Here is a 21986-nt window from a genome sequence, read left to right as displayed (position 1 = left end):
GTGGTCACGCTCCATTTGCAGACATTCATCGCAGTCGAGGAGAAGGGAACAGATAGGAACTTGATTTTGGGATATTTGATGACATCTGAAAATCTGCCAAGTGCATTGTGAGGTAACACCTGACCTCACATAAAATTATATGGGAAAAAAACATATTAGTATCCTCAGTATCACAACAGATTAAATTCAAATAGTCTAGAGATTATGCTTTCATCAGTGCGGTTTAGGCTACTTTGAGTGTTATTGTGACAAAACAAATGAGGAGAGCTTGTCTTTTTCTAATGAGATTCTCCTTGAAAACACTTCTTAGCAACAGCTCATTGAGCTCGCAGCTTTGTAATGGATGCAAATGTTTGAGCTAAGTAAGTACATTACACTGTAGCTGCTGAATAATCACACTCATGGTGCACTAATGGTTTTGAATAATTGCTAAATTGTTGCGGGGTCTCGACAAGTTTCACAGGGAACATTTTATTCATCGCTTTTGCATGTGTAACTGTGAGAGATTGCCATTGAGAATAAAACCAACATTATTTTCCCCATAGTTGGATTTCCACAAATACTGTAAAACGTTGTCTTCAAATCTGATGATTTTGCAGCAGATGATTGGCTGACCGCAAAGTTAAGGTTCAAGCTCTCCTCCAAGAAACAAACAGGAAATACTTCCACTTAAAGTGACTCTTGGAGTCGGTCGGAGTACACAAGATAAATTGTCTTTTTTGAGATGTCATTTTCCCGGTTTCGAAGCTGCACAGAAGAGTGAGTAAATACGTCCTGCTGTCCCAGTTATTATATAAAGGTTTGGGTAAACAATGTAGTCTAAATTGGCCCCCCTCCGACGTGTACCCAAGAGGTCCAAAGTTCACTTATAAAACACAGAACACTCCCATCTCTGTTTACACACGCACACCACACAGGTACACACTCCCATGCAAGTGAAGGAGTGCATTTAAGCGTGGAATCTTACAACACAGGGATTCATATTCATGTATGCATGCAAAAAGGACAACCATGCACCGAGGCACGTAGACACACATGCACAGAAAAGGACATGCATATGCACACAAATTTGAGCTCATTGACATATGCAGATAAAGCACACACACACACACACACACACACACACACACACACACACACTCAAAAGCAGACAAGCATGCATGCACAAGTCGAACAAACTCTGTTTTTGTCTATGCCTGGACGTGTAGATTTATAGCGTTTGGCGGGCGGCCGCTTACATTCTTAAGACACTAAAATAGAGAGATCCTTTACCAGCTTGACACCTTTCAGAGAACTGAGCTCTTTTTACACAAGATTAAATACACTTCAGAGAGCAATGTCCCTGCAGATTTAAGGATTTACATTAAATTCTGAAAATGTCATTCTCCGGCATCAATCAAACAGCACGTCTTGAGAAGAACAAGCAGAAGATGACAGCTGTCCTTGTGATTTCCTTGGCACGAAAGCCGTTGCTGACATAAAATCTCTAATCAGATCTGGCTTGTTGGCAAACTGCGTAAGAGCTCTTTATTGTTTTGAAGATGGACAGATTTGTCCACATATGCAGTGTGTCTGGAAGCCCATTATATGTCACCTTATCTTCATACCTAAATCACGGACGGTATTTTGGCTTTTAGTTCCCACCAGATTGGTGTGGAAGTAACAAGCAGAAAGCAATCGAATGTGTTCTCTGGAAAGTCATTAAAAGTTTTCAGAGAAGCTATTAGAAAAAGGAAAGGGAAGAGGAGAGGTCAGGGTCAAGGCACGGCACGCCAGAGCAGGGCATTGATCTGGGGTTGTCTTTGGCTTCAATCCTGCAATAACACGAAAGCACGCTGCTGTGTCTTTTCTTTTTGTTGCAGAATTATTGCACACAAGAGCAGGTACGTGCCAGTGCGTTTGCCAGAGCTATATCTTAATTTCTGCAATCAAACTGTCTATCCATCATTCAGTCCATCCAACTGCGTAATAATGGAGTCAAAGTATACAGCCAATTGCATTTTAATTGCCACATTTCTTTTCATCCAGTCATACGGCACAGATCTTGTGGCCTTTCCGTGTCTCAGTTTAGTGTAAGATTTTGTGGCGTCTCTCTAGATTATAATGAAAATAATTGATTTTTTTTTAAATAATTTCAAGCATCTGGCCTTCATTGTTATTACGGTAAATTAACCTGTGAATTGTGAATGAAACAAATGTAAGTTGATTTATACCAACAATCACAAGGGACTTTTTCAGTATTTGAAGAACTGAAACAAAATCGGATATTTCGCGGGTTCCCACACCGACTGCATAACTCCTGACCTACACACACCACACACATAGACACACACACACAGGCAGACAGAAAGTACATGAACACATCCAAAAACAGCAAGCGATTATCTTTATTTTGCAGCCTCTCTGACTGATTGTCTTTTTCACACTAGTTTAATGACTGGTGTGCTTTCTGGGTGAGACTGTAATTACAGAACTGACCGCAAAGAGAAGTAGCATGGTGTGGCGCCTGCAAGGTAACTGGCAACCTTTACAAATCATAACAGTAATAGTTACAGTATGTGCCTCTTGAGTTGATAAATATTGTTTGCCGGAGTGGCAATGTGTCTTGTTAATGATGTGTCTTGATGCAGCCATGTCACTTCTGTATCTTGCCTGCCACCTTGCGCACAGTTGTTTGTCCTGCTGTCTGTGTCTGTTGCTTGTTTGTTTGGGTTTTTCTTCTTCACCTCTCCTCCTCCTCCTCCTCCTCCTCCTCCTCCTCCTCCAACAGTTGTTATTCCTGTTCTTTCACACGCAGTAAATCCTATCTGACTGACTGGCATGCTTCAGGACAGCGTAACCCAGACTCAAGGTTATTATCCTGTCTCTGACCTGTCTCGTCATATCCCTAGTTGTTGTCTGGAACACGCTTAGCTATTTTTGGCATAAGTTGCACCATGCGTGTTCATCTGACAGAGGCAAGGAGTGTGCGAGACTGGGCTGCATATGGATGCAAGGTTTGAGAGGTCACGTGGTGAAATAACATCAGCCTTGAGCATAATGGATTTAGATTCTTAAGTTTGTTTTAACCCGTAAGTGTAACAAGTCTGAGCTGAGCAGTGAGTGCACAGTGATGTTGCTTGATCATACCCTTTCATCCTGTTATTTAACATGAAAAAGATTTAGGAACAAAATATCACACACACACACACACACTCACACACACACACACACACTACTTGACTGGCAGGTATGGAAGTGCTGCAAGATATGCAAAGTGAAGATATAGCGAACCACATTTTGAGGCAATGTTTACTCCATTTGGCTAAACAATATTACCGATGATGTTTCTAGTTATTTTGATTTCTGTTGTCTCTCAGCTTTTCTTTCAAAGCTGACTTTCTGCATGAAAAAGAAAAATAACAGTCAGACACGTATATTAGTGCAACAACAACATTCCACGGTATCGCCTTTCTCCGGTTCACCAGATACTGCTTGTCTGCGCTATGCAGCCCGAGGACAGCCCCTTGCTTTGTATCAAAGACTGAGCAAAGAGCTACCAAACACCAAAACAGGAAAATGCAAAAATGAGGAAGAGAAACGGAGAGGAGGAGAAAGAGGGAGGGAGGAGAGGGCTTTCACAGCTGTTGTTAGGCAGTGTTTCCTCTGATAGCGAACTTTGGCTGTACTCCCAGTTCTTTAGGTAAACTGTCAAAAAACATGGTTACCTTGAGATATGAGGCAGGGGTTATGCTGGTGTGTTTGCAAAAGAGAAAGATTGATAGAGTCTTAATATGGCAAAGACAAGATCTAAATGCTACAATGACACGCTATCTGCTTTGGGTTTACTCAATCAGCAAAAAGTTTTACCCAACACTGTATTTGACCTGGGTGTGTTGGAAAAATTCTGCCATATGTGATGTGGTGAAAACCTCAGACATACACTGTTGTCCCGTTTAGACACTAATTTTGAAGGTACATTTTATGTGATAGCGACAATATAGAAAGAACAAAGGAATCCATCATTGTATTATGACTGTAGAAAAGATTAGTAACAGCTGGGTAGACCTACAGTATGTCAGATCCTCAAACCTCCACCTGTATTTATAAGATGACATACAGAGCTTGTTCAGTAGGATGTTATGCAGGAGTAACAGTGCAGACATCTGCAAAACGTGTTAGCCTCTTATCATGGGGTGATGATAAGCTGAATCTAAGTCTTTAATCTGTTCTACTGCATGTCTCATTGTGGAGCTGACAGCAGGTTCCATTGACCCTTCGGACTATCACTGCAGGGAAACAGTGTTTAGAATGGATTTACTCCATTGTTGATATCATTACAGCCTTGGATAATGCAGAAATGTGTTTTAAATATCCAACGCTTTTGACAAAGAAAATAACCACAAAGTGAAACTTTATTATTTGTTCATGTTTTGTATCTAAGTGACCAATGGAGACAACAATTTTTAGAATTGGTCAAGTATTGAGCAACAGTTCTGCAGCCAGCAGTCGCTAAACAGCTGCCATATAGCCCTGTGGGGCAATACCATAGACTGTATAAAAAATGGACGTAGCCTCTCCATCAAGGTCCGTTCTCTCAACTTGATCTCAATCTTACCTATGGGAGTCGCCATCTTGTCAGACTTTAATTCTGCCTCATTTGCTCTTACAAAAAAAAAGCACGGATGTGATGATGGGGAGGGAGATACGTCCCTCTGGCTGACGTTTACCTCTGAGGCGAAGTGAGGGCCAGCGGCTAGATGTCACTCAAGAGGCCACGCCCCTAATTATTCATAAACCTTCAATAAAATAAAAAGTAGCCTGCTACAACCCCCCCCCCAACCCCCCACCCCCCATGTTCTCATGGAGATATGACCTAAACATACAGACTCAAATGTTTTTTTGTAGCAGGCCTTAAATAGGTTTGATTATACTGTGAAAAATGGCCTATATAACATGGGGGTCAATGAGAAATTGCACTATTATGAAACCTGCCCCTAGTGGCCACTCGGACATCTGCAATTTGTGGTATTGGATCAACCAGGCTTGGGCAATATGACCCGTCAATGTACGTCCAATAAAGGTGACAGGCTCGGATTGTTATTTTAAGTGTTCAAACAAAAGAAGTCTCATTAGTCTTAGGAGTAAAATGGGTGCCGACCCAAAAATCATACAACAGGAAAATTAAGTCCTCAGCACTCACTTGTAGGTATACAATATTTTTATGTGCGAAAGGTCAAGAAAAACCTTTATTTAGGGTAATTTTCAGAATGTTGTCAGACACTAATTCTACAATACTAATCAGAAAAATCTGTATCATTGTCCAAGCATGGGAAAATAGGGTCCAGGTTTGGCTCCACTCTCACAGGAACAAAAATCTGATTATCATGGCAATTACAAAATGATGTATAAAATTATCTGCAATAGCTGCTCTTTTCACATCATAAATCTAAAGATGAGGATTCCCAAAAGATTTTACAATAAATTGTGGCTGCGTTGCCCATCCAAGTTGAACCATTGCATCTGTTTCCACAGGTACCATAAAATGCAAATGCCAGTTAAGATGCCAACGTGAGAGGACAATTGATAGTGTCACCTAAAAAGACAGGCGCCAGGGGAGGCGCTGAGTGATGCTGATTTCAATGCAGTGGCCTAGATATTATTGCACTCACAGGGACAAGTACCACCTTGTCTGAATCTGATATCTACTTCTAGAAAGCATGTTTGAATATAAATAGGAGGAAGTATCTTGCTTGTCTTTCAAGTTTTTTCAATCCTTTGCATCCACCCCTTGTCACAAAATAACAGCAAAGGGCTTTGTTTTTTTTATTATCAGGGTGTTTCTCTGAATTTCCCACTGATATGAGCTACAATAGCATCCTCTCCCTCTAGACAGCTAGGAAGTGGGCCCATGAACAAATAGCGCCCTAGAAATACTAAGTCAAGCCACTAAATGGATCTGATAACAACGATTCAAAGGAATGATTCTGCTGGGAAAAGCATGGAAAGGATTGCCAGTGTTTTGCCAACATTTCCACACCGCTGTGTCTGTCTGTTTGTTATGTAACCTTCGGTGAGAACAGAACTCTGCCTTGGAATCAGGAGGAGCACTCAGTCATTACAGTAGACCTACAGATTATTCATGGTTGGAGTGTCAGAACATTCACCTATTGCCCCGACCCAAAAACGACCCTCATCAGTCATCACCCATATGTTAACCGGATTTACCCTGATCCATGCATCATTTGGCCAATACTTTGATAAAATTGTATAAGTTGCAGTTTGTGTTATATATTTAAGAAAGTGTCTTTTTAAATTGAAAAATAAACCCTAAATGTCAGCTCTTACTGTTTCATTTGCTGTAAATGTCTGTATATATGTGAATATCTTGCTGTAAATATCTTTGCTTAGATAAATATGCCTTTCTTGCGTGCAGTGCAGCAATTTCTTTCAGATGCATACAATGAACCTCAAAGCTGCTGTATGCTAAAAAAAACTTCAGTTGTTTAAACTTACATTATGGGTCAACAATCCTTGCAGCAACATGCAAAGGAAAAAGCTAGTTGTGTAACATCATTATTGTGTTTGTTTCCCTCCCACGCACCGTGCCCTGCATGCCTATAGCAAAGCAACAATTAAATTATGGTAAACAAGCATCAAAAGGGTGACACATCAGATAAATGTGTTGAACTGACAGATGGGAAATGTGAAGGAGAAGGAGAGAGAATGCACCTTACAGATGATGACGATTACCTGTCAAAATTCCTGCAGACGTGAGCTACTACTGGAGATATGGAGATAAGGATTAAGAAGTGAGCTGTTTTCTTGACTTGATTAAGGTGACCCGAGCTGTTACTTATTTTTAGGTGAAGAAGGGGTCAACTGTCAGTCTCTTATGCAGCGAAAGATGTCCCTGCTGACGCGAGAAAAACCTCCTGACCCCGGCCGACTTCCGCACAGTCGGTTCACAAGTTCTGAAAGGTTGCGACCTCAAGTGTTACATAAACTCCCATCTTTTCTGTCTCTCCGTCTCTGCCAGAGTAGTGCAGGGTCCACTTCCCTTTATATGACACCTCGTATGCAGGCTAGTAATAAATAGGCCTTTGTGTGCATTTCAGGCCCCTTGAAAGACTTGTGCCAGGGACCGGGATGGCAGCCCGGATGGAATCTGTGTGTGTGTGTGTTTGTGGTGCGTGTGTGTGTGTGTGTGTGTGTGTGTGTGTGTGTGTGTGTGTGTGTGTGTGTGTGTGTGTGTGTGTGTGTGTGTGTGTGTGTGTGTGTGTGTGTGTGTGTGTGTGTGTGTGTGTGTGCCTGTGTGCACAAAAAAAGGAGTGAGAGAAAGTTGGGAGGAATACATGAAGAAAGGGAGGGAATGGGAGTTTCAGCATTTGTCAACATTCCTCCCGCAGTCCCACATTTTCTTGGCATTAGCCTCACCGGTTGCTGAGTTCAGAGTCTATTACTTCACTGCAGAAGCTCACATGCTTTCAGAGGGTCGTTGTTTAGCCTCATCCCAGACTGTGTAAACACCACACCGTGCAAACATAAAGATGATCTATGACTCATTCCTCTCCATGACAGTATACTGGAAGGAATGCAGAAAGAGGTCATTTAATGTCACTGGTGCTAATTGCTCCTTAGGATGGCATAGATACAGGTATAGATGGCATGGAACTGAGGCACAATGCCCCATCAGATACAACAGGCCCGGGACGCTTCATGGTGCAACGACCTTCTTTTAAACACAGTGACACAAAGACAGAAGTGAGCTTTTGGAAAAGGATGCATCTTGTTATTTTGAGTCTGATAGTATCTCTCTCTCTCTCTCTCTCTCTCTCTCTCTCTCTCTCTCTCTCTCTCTCTCTCTCTCTCTCTCTCTCTCTCTCTCTCTCTCTGGGAATGGCCAGAAACAAATCACTGAAACTTGGCACATGCATCTATTTTTCTCCTTTTTCTCCCGCAGGCTCTTGTCTGCCAGAAAGGCATTCGCATAAAGAAAAAAAGAGCTTGGCAGAACAGCTCCACGTTTTCAGCCTACCACTGGGACCAAATTGGTCCTCAGTCCAGGGCGAGCCTCTCCTTTCTTCTGTTGAAGTTACAGGGAGGGGAACTGACTTGATTTTAAGAGCCACAGTCCTACACAATAAACTGCTGATATAAACAGCTTTATGTTTTCAATGTCTGCGACTCACCCTGATAACTGCATTGTCATCCCCCCAAAGACAACTGGTACATTTAGAGGTTTCCGCTGCATCACATTTCTTTGTTTTCTTTTTTTTTTCTTATGCAAGTTACTTTAGGTTTTTCTGTCTGTCTTTTCCTTTCTTTCTCACAGAGCCCCTCTCTTGTTATGCAGCCACTCAAAGCCAATGAGAGTTTGGAAATTTGGACACAGCAGTAACAAACAGGAAACCATATTCATTTCACTTAAGTCAGAGTTTGATTATGGTTCATGGGGATTTGCCAGTCATTTGGCCTTTTTTGGAGGGCATGTATACTGTAAACTCTAACTCAGAGTGGCAGTTATATTACATTTCATTTCTGCCAAGCTCTGCCTCTGCCCACGGAAAAAAAAATGTTTTCTTGATTTAGCAAGTTTATTGCATACTCAGATTCATCTGATGAAACAAACTCATTGCACCAAGGCATGAGCAGGTTGCCTAAGATGTTCTCCACTTAGTTTCCCAGCTAGACAGTTGTGTGAAGTATCTCGCTTGTTTGTTTTTTGCTTATCCTCTCAATGTTGTGCAAAAGCACGATTTAATGATGCAATTATGGATGACAGCACAGTGCGGGAATGTTAAGGTGACACATCTTTTGAAAATGAGGCAAACACTTCAGAAAGCTTTAATTGCACAAAATGTTAAAAACCCACTCAGGTACTGTAGATTCAATTACAGATATGATTGTGTGATGGGAAGCAGGTGTCAGAGTATAAATCTAATTAAACATTTACTTTGAAACACCCACGTTTTTTTAATATGCAAACAGGCCAAAAAACTGCTTAACTGAGTCTGACATATGCTTCCTGTGTTCTTTTAAGTTTCTTAATGCCAAACTCATTACCATTTTTCCCATTGCATGACAGGAGAGTGGTGTTTTGGATACTTTTGGCTCTTAAATTACACATCCACCCATAGAGCTCAAAACTGTTTATAAGAGCACACAGAAGAACATTTTGCCAAACTGCAGATGTCCAGCAACTTCAAAAATAGAACATGTGTTTGGCCCTTGTGCTGTAACCTTTCCTGTGTTCTAGAAAGCATGTCTTCATGACCTGCAGAGGTTCACAGAAGTTATTGTTTTCTTTCCCAGAGACTCTTCTCACTTCTCGGTAATGGGCTGTGGCAACACCGTTGCTAAAGCGCTGTATGTCTAATACTTGCTCTGTGCCCTGCAGGAGAAAAGACATCATAAGAGTGTTTGTTGTGTGTGTGTGTGTGTGTGTGTGTGTGTGTGTGTGTGTGTGTGTGTGTGTGTGTGTGTGTGTGTGTGTGTGTGTGTGTGTGTGTGCGTGTGCGTGTGCGTGTGCGTGTGCGTGTGCGTGTGCGTGTTTGTGTGCGTGTGCGTGTATGTGTGTGTGCATACCCTGGGTACATCATGTACCCATCCTGCGTGTGAATAGTGCCCAGGGAGAATAAGACAGGCTAATGACAGGCCTGGCTCAGGGCCGCTCCACAAAAGCACTGTCTGGCTGCATTGTGTAGCAGACTTTTGTGGTAAGAAAAAAAAGTGACTTGGTGTGGGACAAAAGCGCATGGGATTATGAAACAGGCGTCCAGAGAGAAACAGATGGAGTTAGCATCAGAATGAATCTGGAATGATGTCTGGTTATACCAGTTCTTTGGTGCAAAAAAAGTTAAATTTAGTTGTTGAGTTGTTGTTGTTTTTTACAAACTCTTTCATCAAAGCTCTTACATCTTCAGGCGGCTAGATTGCTTTTTCCTAGCAGATCTGGACACAGTTTGCTCTTGAAAAAAAATGTTTCCACTCCAGATCTACTGTTCCTCACCTCAGCCAAACTTTAACTTGGCCCAGAGTAGAAGGGTGGGTTACCACATTCTCACTTCTCATGCAGAGTTAGAGGGCCAGAATGGGAATCCCAAGCCTTCCCAATAAAAATAGCACATGAATGAAAGCCTGGGTGGTATGGAGAGTGCAAGTAATAATAATTTTAAGCTTCCCTGCATCTACACTTAAACTTCACTAGAAACAATACACATATTAACTGTTGTCAGATTTTATACCTGGTTTATGCCATTTTAAATGGTTTTCCCCTCCTCCACTCACTCATTAAATTCTATTAGATTCTCTTAGATATTAGATATAAAAATATCCTCTATACAAGATTGTACCATACTGCATTTGGTCAATCAGATTTTTCTGTAAAAGCCACAAATCAGTGGAACACCCTGCCTGATGACGTGAGGAGCTGAAGCTCTATCAGCACTTTCAAAGCCAACTTTAATAGGCTGTTAAAAGCTGCTCAGCTCTGTATCCCTCTATCATTGCTCTTCATGACTTGCTATAAATTGATAAATATACATCGTGTGCAGCCTTGTGTTTTGTCGTGCGTTCTATTCTTTAAAACTTGCACCACTTATTGTGCTGTTTCTTAGTTTTGACCTGCTAAGGGACTAAAGATGTGAAACAGCTTAAAGCTACAATCTGCTGCATCAAATAGTGACATATATGTAAAGTGTACAAAGTCCATTTTAAATAAAATAAATTAATAGATAAGAAGTGTGTGAGCAGCAGTCTGATGAAAAGAGCAAACCACAGTGCACTATAACCCCTAAAACCAAGTGTTATGCAAGCTGTATTACTAATTCCTATTTAAAGAGCCTAATTATAACGTATTGACTGTTTGACACTATTACTCACTCTTAATTGCAGGGCTGTTTGTGTGTGTGTGGGAGTGTGTGTGACGGCAAGTGTTGACAGGCTGCTTTATTATCTAAATAGGCGCCATAGCCATGGTCCAAACAGATAAGGCAACTAGCACACGCCACGGTCACTCCAACCCCCCCCCCCCCCCCCCCTCCACACACACATACACACACCACCACCACCTTCCTTCAAACTTATATAAGTCTGACATCTGCCAACTAGAACAACTGACTTAAAGGAAGAAGAAGGATAAAGAGAAAAGGACGAGATGTGGCATTAGGAGGAGAGGACAAAGAGAGTTACACAAACATGAAGCATTAAAGATGAAAGGATTTTAAGGGATGGGTGGTACTGCTTCCCTGTTTTGAAGTATTTGTGGAATCTTTTTTTTTAAGAATGCTTCCTTCTTGTAGTTCTGTAACATTAGTGCCCGATTTTGCACTTTCCAAAGCCATCTTACAGGAATCATCACTCAGCTGTGCTGTCGGGGGGAGAGATCCTTGTATTTATGTAGTCTCCATACTTTTGTATGGACTTGTTTCAGGAATTCTTCCTAAATTTTTGAATATAGTTATGTGTCGAAATCGATCATCGTGGGAATTCAGTACAAGGAGCTTTCAACAGAAACCGCAACATTAATCTGGACTAAATGTTTTTGCTGCGTGACCTCTCGACACTTGGATGTTGGACATTTATGATTTAGAACAGCAGTGTGATAACAATGATCCAATAGGCACTAAGCAATCAGAAACCTTTCATTTTCACTTTCATTTAACTGCTTTTGCTTCAGGTTTGTTTTAGCTGCCAAATGAATTAAGTTTTAAAGATTTACTGACTAAATTTCTATATACTATATTTTATGAACATAGATTCATACATGCATGCAGTAGCAGCAACTGTAAAACAAGTAGATTCAAAGCACATTTATCAACCATGTCTCTTTTTCGTACATTTTCATAAAATTGTCCGAATCACTTTTGACTAATTTTTTCCTAATGAGGTTGTGACAAATGAATCACGTCTTAAAGAATTTAAAGTCTGATGTTGAGGATTTGACGGACGGGTGGAAAATTTGATGTTACTTATAGATTTCTAATCCATCTCTGGTATATAGTATGTCTCTACTCTGCAGGACAAAAGAGCTTAGCTGGATTCTGATGTGGTGACGTGTCAACAACGGTATATTGTATACTGTACTGTGAAGTGTGTTCATATTTGTGTGTGTGTTTGCGTTGCCAAGGAGTGTGTCTTATGTCTTCCAGACATACATGAATTATTCATTCCTGAACCTTGCAGCTGTCACCGAGGACAGGTTTGTTGGATTAACAGATTACAGGGACTTTATTTTATGCTAACAAATTCAAGGTCATTATGGAGTCTTAAGTTTCTAACCAATAACCAATCCTTAAGGAGTAATTGTAGCTATATTTGTTTTGTTCCAACGAACAATTCCAACGAAAAGACAAAACAACGAAAACAAACACAACTTGTGTGTGCTGTCATCCGCACGCCCAGTTGTTCGTACTGAAATCATTTATATAATCAGGTCATGAATACAGTTTAATTTTTAAGAAAGGCTGAATCATTTCTTAAAGTAGATGGGCACTGTAGCAAAAAGGTTCTCAAACAAAGTGTACTATTTCAGGGGAGGTTCCAGTAATGCTAGCAAGTATTTACAGCATAAGGATGGTGTCTGTGATTATCTGAAAATAAATGTTAATGTAGTGTAGTCCATTGTAGTGAAGGAACATATCACCCAGTGCAACAGTGTGGCCTGTTGTGTTTATGTATCAGGTTTTAGTGTTATAGGTGATATTCAGATCCACTGCTGTTTTTGGTTGGGTTTTTTCAGAGGATTTGTTGACAATAAAGAAAATATTGAATATAGCCAGACCTGTACGTGCTAGAAATCTTAAAGAAGGGCAGTTTTAAAAATTGCACCAATATTTGTTTAATTCAATTATAAGAAACACTTTATGTAACTTGTTATACATTTGGTTGGTCTATTGTATTGTAAACTTTTTTTGAGCAAAACAAATTGCACAGAAACTCAAAGGTGCTAAAACAGAGCATTTTGGACAGAGGGTGAATACAGGTGACAGACAGTATGAGAAATATAATGTGTTTTTGAGCATTAAAGCATGTAAACATGTTCTTTTAGAAACCCACAATACAAGTATGAACCTGAAAATTAACCTGATATGTCCCCTTGAACACTCTAACTGCAATCTGCTCAGTTTACCGTGTTGCTAGGTGCATCTGAACGCGGAACCACAGCGGTGTTGGTAAAGACAAGGTCAGTACGCAGGAGGTTGCATCAACCTGCGGTACAGGGTGTGTAGGTGGATTTCTGAGGTGACACCATGATCTCTCCCTGCTGAAGTGGATGGTGTGTGTTTTGGGAGGTAAATGTACACATGCTAAAACTGTGAGCATAGACAGAAGGCAGCGTCTAGTCTAGTAGTGGAGTACAGTAGAGTACTCAACATACACACATACAGAAAAATATACACGCAAACCATTCACAGTGGCTCCAGACATCTACTGGCACGGCAACAAGGGCAGCCTATTCACACTAGTCCCAACACAACAAAGCACTAACTCAAGAGGTCCATAATAAAGCCATTATTGTTACATCCTTCTTTAAATTGCTCCCTCAGTGATAAAATCAAGCACAGGGCTAATTTTTGGTGCAAACACATCAAATAAGCCAACGTCTCTTCTAGATCTAAAATCTAGTCTATTTTGTGAATCGACCTCTTGGTCCCCTAATGCCTTTTTGCAACACAGGAGTGGTGAAAGCCTCTGTTACTAAGGAAACCCATAAAAACTGTAAAACAAACACCTTTTACATTTTACTTCCTGTCGCCACAAAAGAATGACTTCCTTTAGCTATAGAAAATGTTGTGACTTTTACCACAGTTGTCTGAAGTCTACTTGCATATTATGTCAACAGCACCCTATTTTTGGCAAGCCCTGTCTATGTTTTGTCTTTGTACCCGCCTCTTGTCTGGCTGTTTGTCTACCTCTGATTCTCTCTCTCCAGCTATCTTTCCCCGTTTCTCCCTTGACATTGCTCAGACCTCGCTTCAGGGCCTTTTGTTTGTTAGGGATTGGCTCCTTAGACTTTCCCGGCCATGAATTTGTTCTTCCACCCCCGATATCCTTCCTTTTTTCCTTCTTGCCGCTAATCATTGTTTTTTGTTTACATCTGTCCGTGTTCCCCGGCCACCTGAAACCCACTATGTTATGTAACGACGCATAGTTTTTCCTTTTTACGGGACACACCGAGTCATAAGCTGTTTTGTTTTGTTGCAAAAGAGAGCTCAAACACAATGTAATTTGATTTGAACTGTGAGACATCAGCAATGAGAAGAATACTTTCAAACTCAGCAGATTTCACCTCCCATATATTGTATCGTGTTATATCAATGCGAGACTTCATATCACACTGCCCTCTCCCATGGATTGCTTAGTAACAGTAGAAGGGATGTGAAATTTGAATTTTAACTCTGGTGCAGATTCACTCTGATCCCTACAGCTGTTATAGAAAGTAACATCTTTTGATAATTAAGAGACAATGGTCTTGTAATTGTGCTGTGTATTTGTTATGGGTGTAGGTTTTTTTTCTCCATTCTTCATAATACACAGGAAGTAGTGTTGTGTTTACCTTATCTTTCCATTCCTGACTAGTTTGTCTGCTTCTTAAAAGCCACAGTGTTTTCTGCAGAACTGAGTCTGAATACATATTGTTAAATCTAAAAGTCTGCGGCCATTGTACACCACAAAAACATCCAGAGGCATGGATGGCACAGTGTGCACAATGATCTCTGTGACTTCTCCAAAAGTGTGTATCTCTTTTTTAACAAGTCTTCTATGCAAATGATTTGCCCTCAAAGACTCAGCAGGCAGAACTGCCAGGTAATTTCAGCTTCAGATAATTTTGCAGACATGACCTGCATGTAAATTAGCTCACTCTACAATCAAATCAGTAAGAAAGAAGATATTTACTTCTCATCATATTCTATGGTAGAGAACTGATCCACTGTCAGGAACCAAAAACTATGATTAAACTGATGTTTATTGCTGGGTTAAAAATGCTCCTACAGTAGTCTCACAGACACGTATTTTTCCTTTGGAAGTTATTAGAATTGTTTAAATATACATTTGCATGGATTTCTGGATGGCTTATACATGGCAAAGACACTTTCTATAACCTCCACAGTGGATCACTAGATGTAGGTCTGGGTCGTCCAGCAGCAAAGCTATTTCATGGTTTATATTTTGATCAAATAGTAGAGATCTAAAGCGCAGTGGGTTCTCTGACACAGCTGGATCCTGTCTCCACTCCATTGTGGGAGGGCTAGGTCATGTTCAGTAGTCACCTGGCCCGAAATCAAAGGCCAGTGATCATCTCAGGCTAAAGTGAGGAACTTTTACTACTGGCACAAAAGCGTTAGAAGGATGAATAGTTATGAGCAGAAAATCTCCAAACCTTTTTCATCTGACAGGAAAAGTGCTGTCTTTCCTAGCCAGACAATTATTGTTCAATCACAGGACTTGAACCGAGAAATACATTTTTTTGCAACTTCTGCGTTGAGCACATCCAAATGGAATTTTTTTAACCACTAATATTGCTCAAAATAGCACCAACAAAGTAGGAAGCACCAACAACGTAGGAAGCGAATCCGGAGTTTATTAAAAAAAAGACATTCTGGCATTCTCTTTACATGTTTGCTCAACAAAAAAGAACTGTCTCGATAACTTATTCGATGTATTTTAGTTTTTTCTCACTTCAAATCGACTGTTATCTTGTCTATATACCTGGAGGGGAGCTCTGTAGACTGAAGGGTGCAAACTCCACTTCAACCCTGTCATGTGGTCACGTAAGTGGCTGCTGCAGAGAAAAACTCTTTTATGAGGTCTTTGACACTCTGTGACATCCTTTGTGCCGCTGCTAAGCTCTTTACCCTTTGTATTTTGACTGCTTACTGACTGTCTGACTGGTCACAGACCCAAACTCCTGTGATAAACGTTTCTGTCATTGCTACAGACTCTTCACCCCTCTTCACTCTGCTATGTGATGGTGTTTAGTGGCTGTTAAGTAGTGATTGACTGCAGTGTTGCTCTCTAAGCCACAAATTAAATCAACACATTTGCCCTGGTTTTATCCTGTGAAAATCACAGATCCTGTGCCACCCACCACTCCACCACCACTGTTAGGGCTCCCTGGCTCTGTCCCAACACCAACCATGACTTGTGAGTTCAAATCCTCCTCTCAGCACATTTCTGTGACCCTCGAATCATTTACATAACAAGTTTCCTGGCCACTGCTGCTGCCTCTTACTGATATTCAACAAGTCCAAAAGATGCCCTGGCGTGCTTCCACAGGCTATACTGAACATTTTTATTCTCTTAATAAGTGGTGAACAAGAAGGCTGACCACCCAGGGTGAGGTCACACTATAAACCAGGCTTTCATCAGAAGCCGGGCCCTCTCGAAGGGAGCACTCGAGAAATGTATGAACTTGTGCAAACCTCGGCTTAGCAAGGCAGCTTTCTTGTTTAAAGGATTAGACTGTGGGTACATGCGTGTGTGAATGAATGAGTCGGTTTGTGTTTGTGCATTAAAAAAAACTAAAGGGTGCACATTTGAAATCATTATTTTAATCCTGTGAAAAAAGCCTATCCACGAAAGCCACATGATCCGTGTCTGTGATTCCCTCCTCAGGAGGGAAGGTTCAGGAACAAAGCGTTGTACCTAAAGACTCAGAGCTGGTACAGACAGATACACGGTCACACAGGCCAATGGCGTGAGTGAACACATCACTTCTGGGCCAGAAATATCAAAAATATCGGCACTTATAACCTGATTTTTCTCTCCTAGTTGGAAATGCCAGCATCTGAACTCTAGATTTCACAGAAATAAATAATAAGACCAAGATTTCTATATCGAATCATATCCTAATGACTTAATTGATGTTTAATTTCAATTAATATTCCAATAAATTGTACAACTCTTTAGTTTGTGAAGCAATGCATGAATTTCCCAAAGTGCAGCTGTGTCATTATAACTAAGTTTGAATAGCAGGTATTATGATACTGTGAGCACTGCAGTGAATTATAACTCACCTGAGCATATCCAAGTATAAGGACATGTTCTGAGTACGGCCCCAAAATTAGATAATCTTGTGTGAAAAGTACTATTTGTTCAAAAAAGTCCATGGGCCAAAAAGGGAGTACAGGCTGAAGCTGGAGCTGCAGTCCAAATCTGAAGTTTCTTCACCCCATTTTTTTTCATCCTCAGTATCGTAACAACACGCCCTCGTTATCATAAATACATCCAGGACAGACTGTTCCTTCATTGTATAATGCAGCTCAACAGCATGAATAAACCTTAAAAGGTATCAAATGAATGAGAATTTGAAAAGCTGTTATGTAACAGATGGTAAAATAAAGTGAGCATGTGGACGTTCGGCCTATATGTGATGTTTTATTCAGAGAGAGGTAACCTCTGCTGTATACTGTAGAGTTACGGAGAGAGTTTGGCACTATAAATAACTTTAAATCTAGTTCAGGTGTAATTATCATCAGCCCCATCAGCTGCAGTGTACAGTAATGGTTTAACTTCCATTGTACTGTCTGTACTAATACAGTATCAGTCATGACCACAGGCGATAAGAACAGTCTGTACTAACAGCTGTAGCATATAGAAAAGTTAAGCCAGGTTAAAGTTTAACTTATTTGGATATTCTTTGGCAGTTTAGGTCGCGGAGAATTTTGATAGTACTGATAATGCTTCTTAGCCAGGGAACATTGCTGATATGATAACATCTGCAAATAACCAAATCAATGATAACAAACGCCATTACCATGTTCATTCCAGGCACATCTTATCAGAATAAACATTTCTACAGATAATCTATCTGACCAAACATGGGAAAAAATCTGGTTCTGAAATAATAGGTTAATTAATAGCACTCGATATAAGTGTTATTTTTTACAAGAATTCACATGCAAGAGGGCAACTTATGTTGGAAAATTGCATGCTGTGTATGCTGCCAAAAAAAGAAATGTATTAGTAGTACACACTGTGTAGTGTAGTGAGAGGGGACTTATTAACTTATACACCACTGAGGGTTGGTACAACAGATGAAGAGAGACCAGAGAGACCGGAGGTGCTACATCCTAGCAAACTCAAACATTTCAAGTGATGTAACTTTCAGAATGCCTTTCTTCGCAGAAATAGCCTGGTCCCAAATAACTGAAAGCAAATGATGCATATACTCTGACATTGTAAGGGTACACAACAATGTCATGGCATGTGTATAGCTCAGAACCCAAGAAAGCGTAGTGTTGAGAGTGATGTTGTTTGTATGAGCTTTTTTCGAGAAACATTCTGGGGGCCTAGCTTTCGGCCCATTCCGAACAGGCAAGTTTTCAAAAGACTATGTACAGTAGTAGCTAGAATGAATGTAATTCAATGGACTTGCTTTTGACTTGAAGTTTTTCCTCTTATATTTGGTTCTAAAACCACAGCAACTATCAATGTTTCCCCTAAAATGTTAATGAAACAAGAAGTTAGTTGTCTGTGTATTTCATAATTGGGTTTGAGGAAAAAAATAAAATGGCACAGCATCATCAAGAGTTGTAAGGTATAAAAGTCTGTCTGTAGGTTTGAATACACAGTGGTGGTTTAGAGAAAACACCTCCTAAGAAGAAAAGTGATAAGAGTGGGGGCAAAGGACAATTCCGACATCAAGATTCCTTACGTACACCACCATAAACAACAAAGAAAAGCCCTTTTGCAAATTCCTCAGATAAATGTTATCTTAGGACATACGTACGTCTGACATATATGTCATGATCCTATAACACGTATCGCTGTTTTACTGACACAAATGACGACAACTTCAGAGTATATGACATTCAAAGGTGGCTCTTGATAACAAGTTTGTGAAGTGTATTTTCCAGTAGATCTCAACATTTTATTGCTCTTGTGACCAGACAGGACGACATGTAAATTTACAGCTTTTCCAAGTGAGCACTGTACAGTAACTTTTGACTGGGGTAGGGAGTTAAGCAATGGTAAGTGTTCATTTAAGGCTGAAGTCATTGAAGAGAAGTGGCCAAACAAACTATCCAACTGGAAGCAACTTTTGTAGCAAGATATTCTCTTCCTCACAAACAGTGTGCGGTGACCTGCCAAACACTGTTTTATAAACACTGTTTGGCAGCGACGGAGAAGGTGTCAAGCCAGTTTTAATTGACCTCTACCAATAAAAGATTGTTTGAATTGAATCAATGTGACAGCATACTGTTGCTTTGGAATAACCTTGTGTATTTGTAAGACATTCTTTTTAAATAAGATTTAGTTCGCTTCTATTCTCTGGATTTTTTTTTTTTTTTAATATTTACAAATATTAAATAACGATTGTCCTTAAACTGAATAGCCTCACTGAAGGAATCACATTACAAAGCAAATATACAGCTCATGCACCTACCATTGTCAGTGTCATGTTTTGTAACATATTGAATATGGTCCTGTTTATACCTGGCATTAATAAATGTCTTAGGTGATCCGACCCCAAGTGGACAGCTTTAAGTGAGTCAGTTCACTCCAACCATTAGAATGCATCTCCACATGCGTCTCAAGTGACCTCTTGTGATCGGATGTGGATGCAAATAAACATGTACATCTTTTCCGTTTGCAAAGACCAAATGTGTTGTTTTTGTTGTTGTTGAGCCTAGTCTGTCAGAAATTAAAAGAAGAAGAAAAACATGCAGACTCTCTCTATTCGTCGGTGGGTTCCAGGCAAACCAAATCGCCCAAGATGTTTTACTCACTTGTAATATATCTCTATAGGCTTTTTGAAAATTTCAGATGTTGTTAATAGGATGTCATTGATTTGCAAACGAATATGTACTCCCAATTACTCAGAGGATATCAATTGAGTAGGCAGTCCTTCAATAGAGGGCTGCAGGAATTAGTCCTAAATGTGTTTATATTTTTTGCACTTATGGTTCCCTTATCTCAAAGTCATTTGTAATATTATATGGGTCGTATGTAGATACCTTAATTATGGTCTGTGGTTACCGCAGGTTTAATAGATTTTAACATCTTGTTCAATGAGATAAAATCAGTAAATAACCCACTCGTGGATTTTGAGGCTTGTACGCAACTTTAAAAAGGCAGTTGCTAACAAAACTTCAAAAAGTCATCCCGCTGTAAAATTGAAATCAGTCAGAAGAAAATGTATGTTGTAGCAGTGTGTCCATAGCCTAACATTAGCTTTTTAATTCTAGCGACTGTAGTTACACTTCAAAAATCATGATAGCGGTGTTCAGTTGTGACGATTATCTTGCAAAACAAAACCACAGAGCTTATTTTTTGTAATAATCAAAAATCCAAAGGAAAAATCCAGAGGGAACCCAGGGCGATGCATACACACTGCTTAAGACCACCTCAGAATGTGATCTGAGTGTTTGGATCTCAATGAGTGCTTAATGAGTCGTGGTGCATTTATACCTGTACTTAGAGAACAGGGCCTATGCTGCTTAAAAGACATGGAACTTGTAGCTGTAAATAGACACTGTGAGCTGCGTAAATATTCAGACATTCATGTATGTTTTGAATCCTTATTCCAATGTACTTTAGATATGAAGAACAAATAAGAAAAACATACAAAAAATAAAGTGCTTTGGACAAAGACAACCAAATTAAACCATATAATCTACATTTAAATCGTAATATGTTTCTCTACACTTCCTTGTGAAGTATGTAATAACAAGCTGCCATACGGTCTTATCTGAAATTCATTTCTGGAGCACAATTAAAATGTAGGCTCTTGTCCAATCCAATACTTAATCCATGACTGTAAACACTTATGTCAGCCATTTAAGAAGAAGTGCTGACCCAGGAAACCTGATTAGTCTCTGTTGGCCATCTGGTTTATTAAAGCAAAACTTGACTCTTAAGCAGCAATCATATTGTGATTGGATACATGCAGATCTAGAAGTAAAAATGTTGTACTGAATGTTCTGAAGAGGGGTAAAGGATCACTGTCACATTAAGTTGAAAGTTCATGTCCTAAAGAAAGATCCATATCAGATAAGAGTGTACCTGTCAGATAAGCAAACAGCAGACATACCTGTGAAAGAAGAGCAGTATAGAGAGCATGGTCTGATCGATGTTGCTGTTGCTGTTGCAGATCCCCTCATTGAGGAGGAAACAGGGGTCCCTCACCACCGATTCTAGGGAGTCCTGCCTCATGATGTTGTTCAGCTTGTCAGTGTTCAGGTTCTGGTACATCAGCTGGTTGCGGAGCTGGCGAAAGTGACTGACACTGGGGCTGGTGGGACTTCCTGGTAGGCCCCCAGTAGTACCAAGGCCCTGAGCTGGACTGCTGGCCATGGAGTCATCACAGCCGTTTGCCAGGTCCAGGCAGCAACTGCAACAGTCCAGGCCGATGGGCGAGCGGCAGTCATCATCTGCCATCTCGAAGGACAGGTGAATGAAAAGGAAAGACGCCCAGGTGAAGAAGGGCAGGTGCAGATATCTCAGTGAAGGATGACAGAGACTAAGGTGTGTGGATAAAAGACAAAGTGAAAGACAAAACAGGTAACAGGGTGTTTTCCTCAGCTCAGACTGACAGACTGGGCTGGTATAGTGTACAGTCCTGTCTTCACTCCGGTAACCAGGACAGCTAAATGGCAGGTTGAGGTTCCTCCCTGTGAGGTGCAGATTCGCTGGGCCACTCTGCCTGCTTTTTATCCCTGAGTTTTTCGTCCCGTGGCTGTGCTGCGTTGAGCCTTTTGTTCAGGGCCGACGGTGCTGCACAGTGTTGCTACTGTGGCAGGAGAAAGAGTAAACGCCCCACAGACACACAAATACACTCACTCACGCCGATTCAGCGGGAGTGCGCTTGAAAACAAAACCCAGAAGCTGCTAGCTGCTTATCACTTTTTTCCCCTGCACTTTTTTTTTTTTTTGGTGTGCCTAGAGACAGAGGGTGGGAGTGAAAAAGTAGGGAGGGAGAGAGACAGAAAGGGTGGGGAAACCCCTGTGATTGGTGAAAAGCATCGCCGGTTACACGCACCGGGTCCTCCTCTTTTCTT

At 40.6% G+C, this 21986-nt stretch overlaps 1 protein-coding gene across 1 annotated transcript in view; it reads right to left on the bottom strand.

Moving 5' to 3' along the window:
* Positions 1-21774, bottom strand: part of tsc22d3 (TSC22 domain family, member 3) — a 37846-nt gene extending 16072 nt beyond the window's left edge. Inside the window, exon 1 of the mRNA XM_083915815.1 lies at positions 21020-21774. Coding sequence (XP_083771941.1) covers positions 21020-21366 — 347 coding nt within the window. The 5' untranslated portion in view covers positions 21367-21774. The remainder of the gene's footprint in view (positions 1-21019) is intronic.
* Positions 21775-21986: the final 212 nt, after the last annotated feature.

This window comes from Echiichthys vipera (genome assembly GCF_963691815.1).
Source record: "Echiichthys vipera genome assembly, chromosome: 6".
NCBI lineage: Eukaryota > Metazoa > Chordata > Actinopteri > Perciformes > Trachinidae > Echiichthys > Echiichthys vipera.
This window is presented reverse-complemented; position numbering and strand designations above follow the sequence as displayed.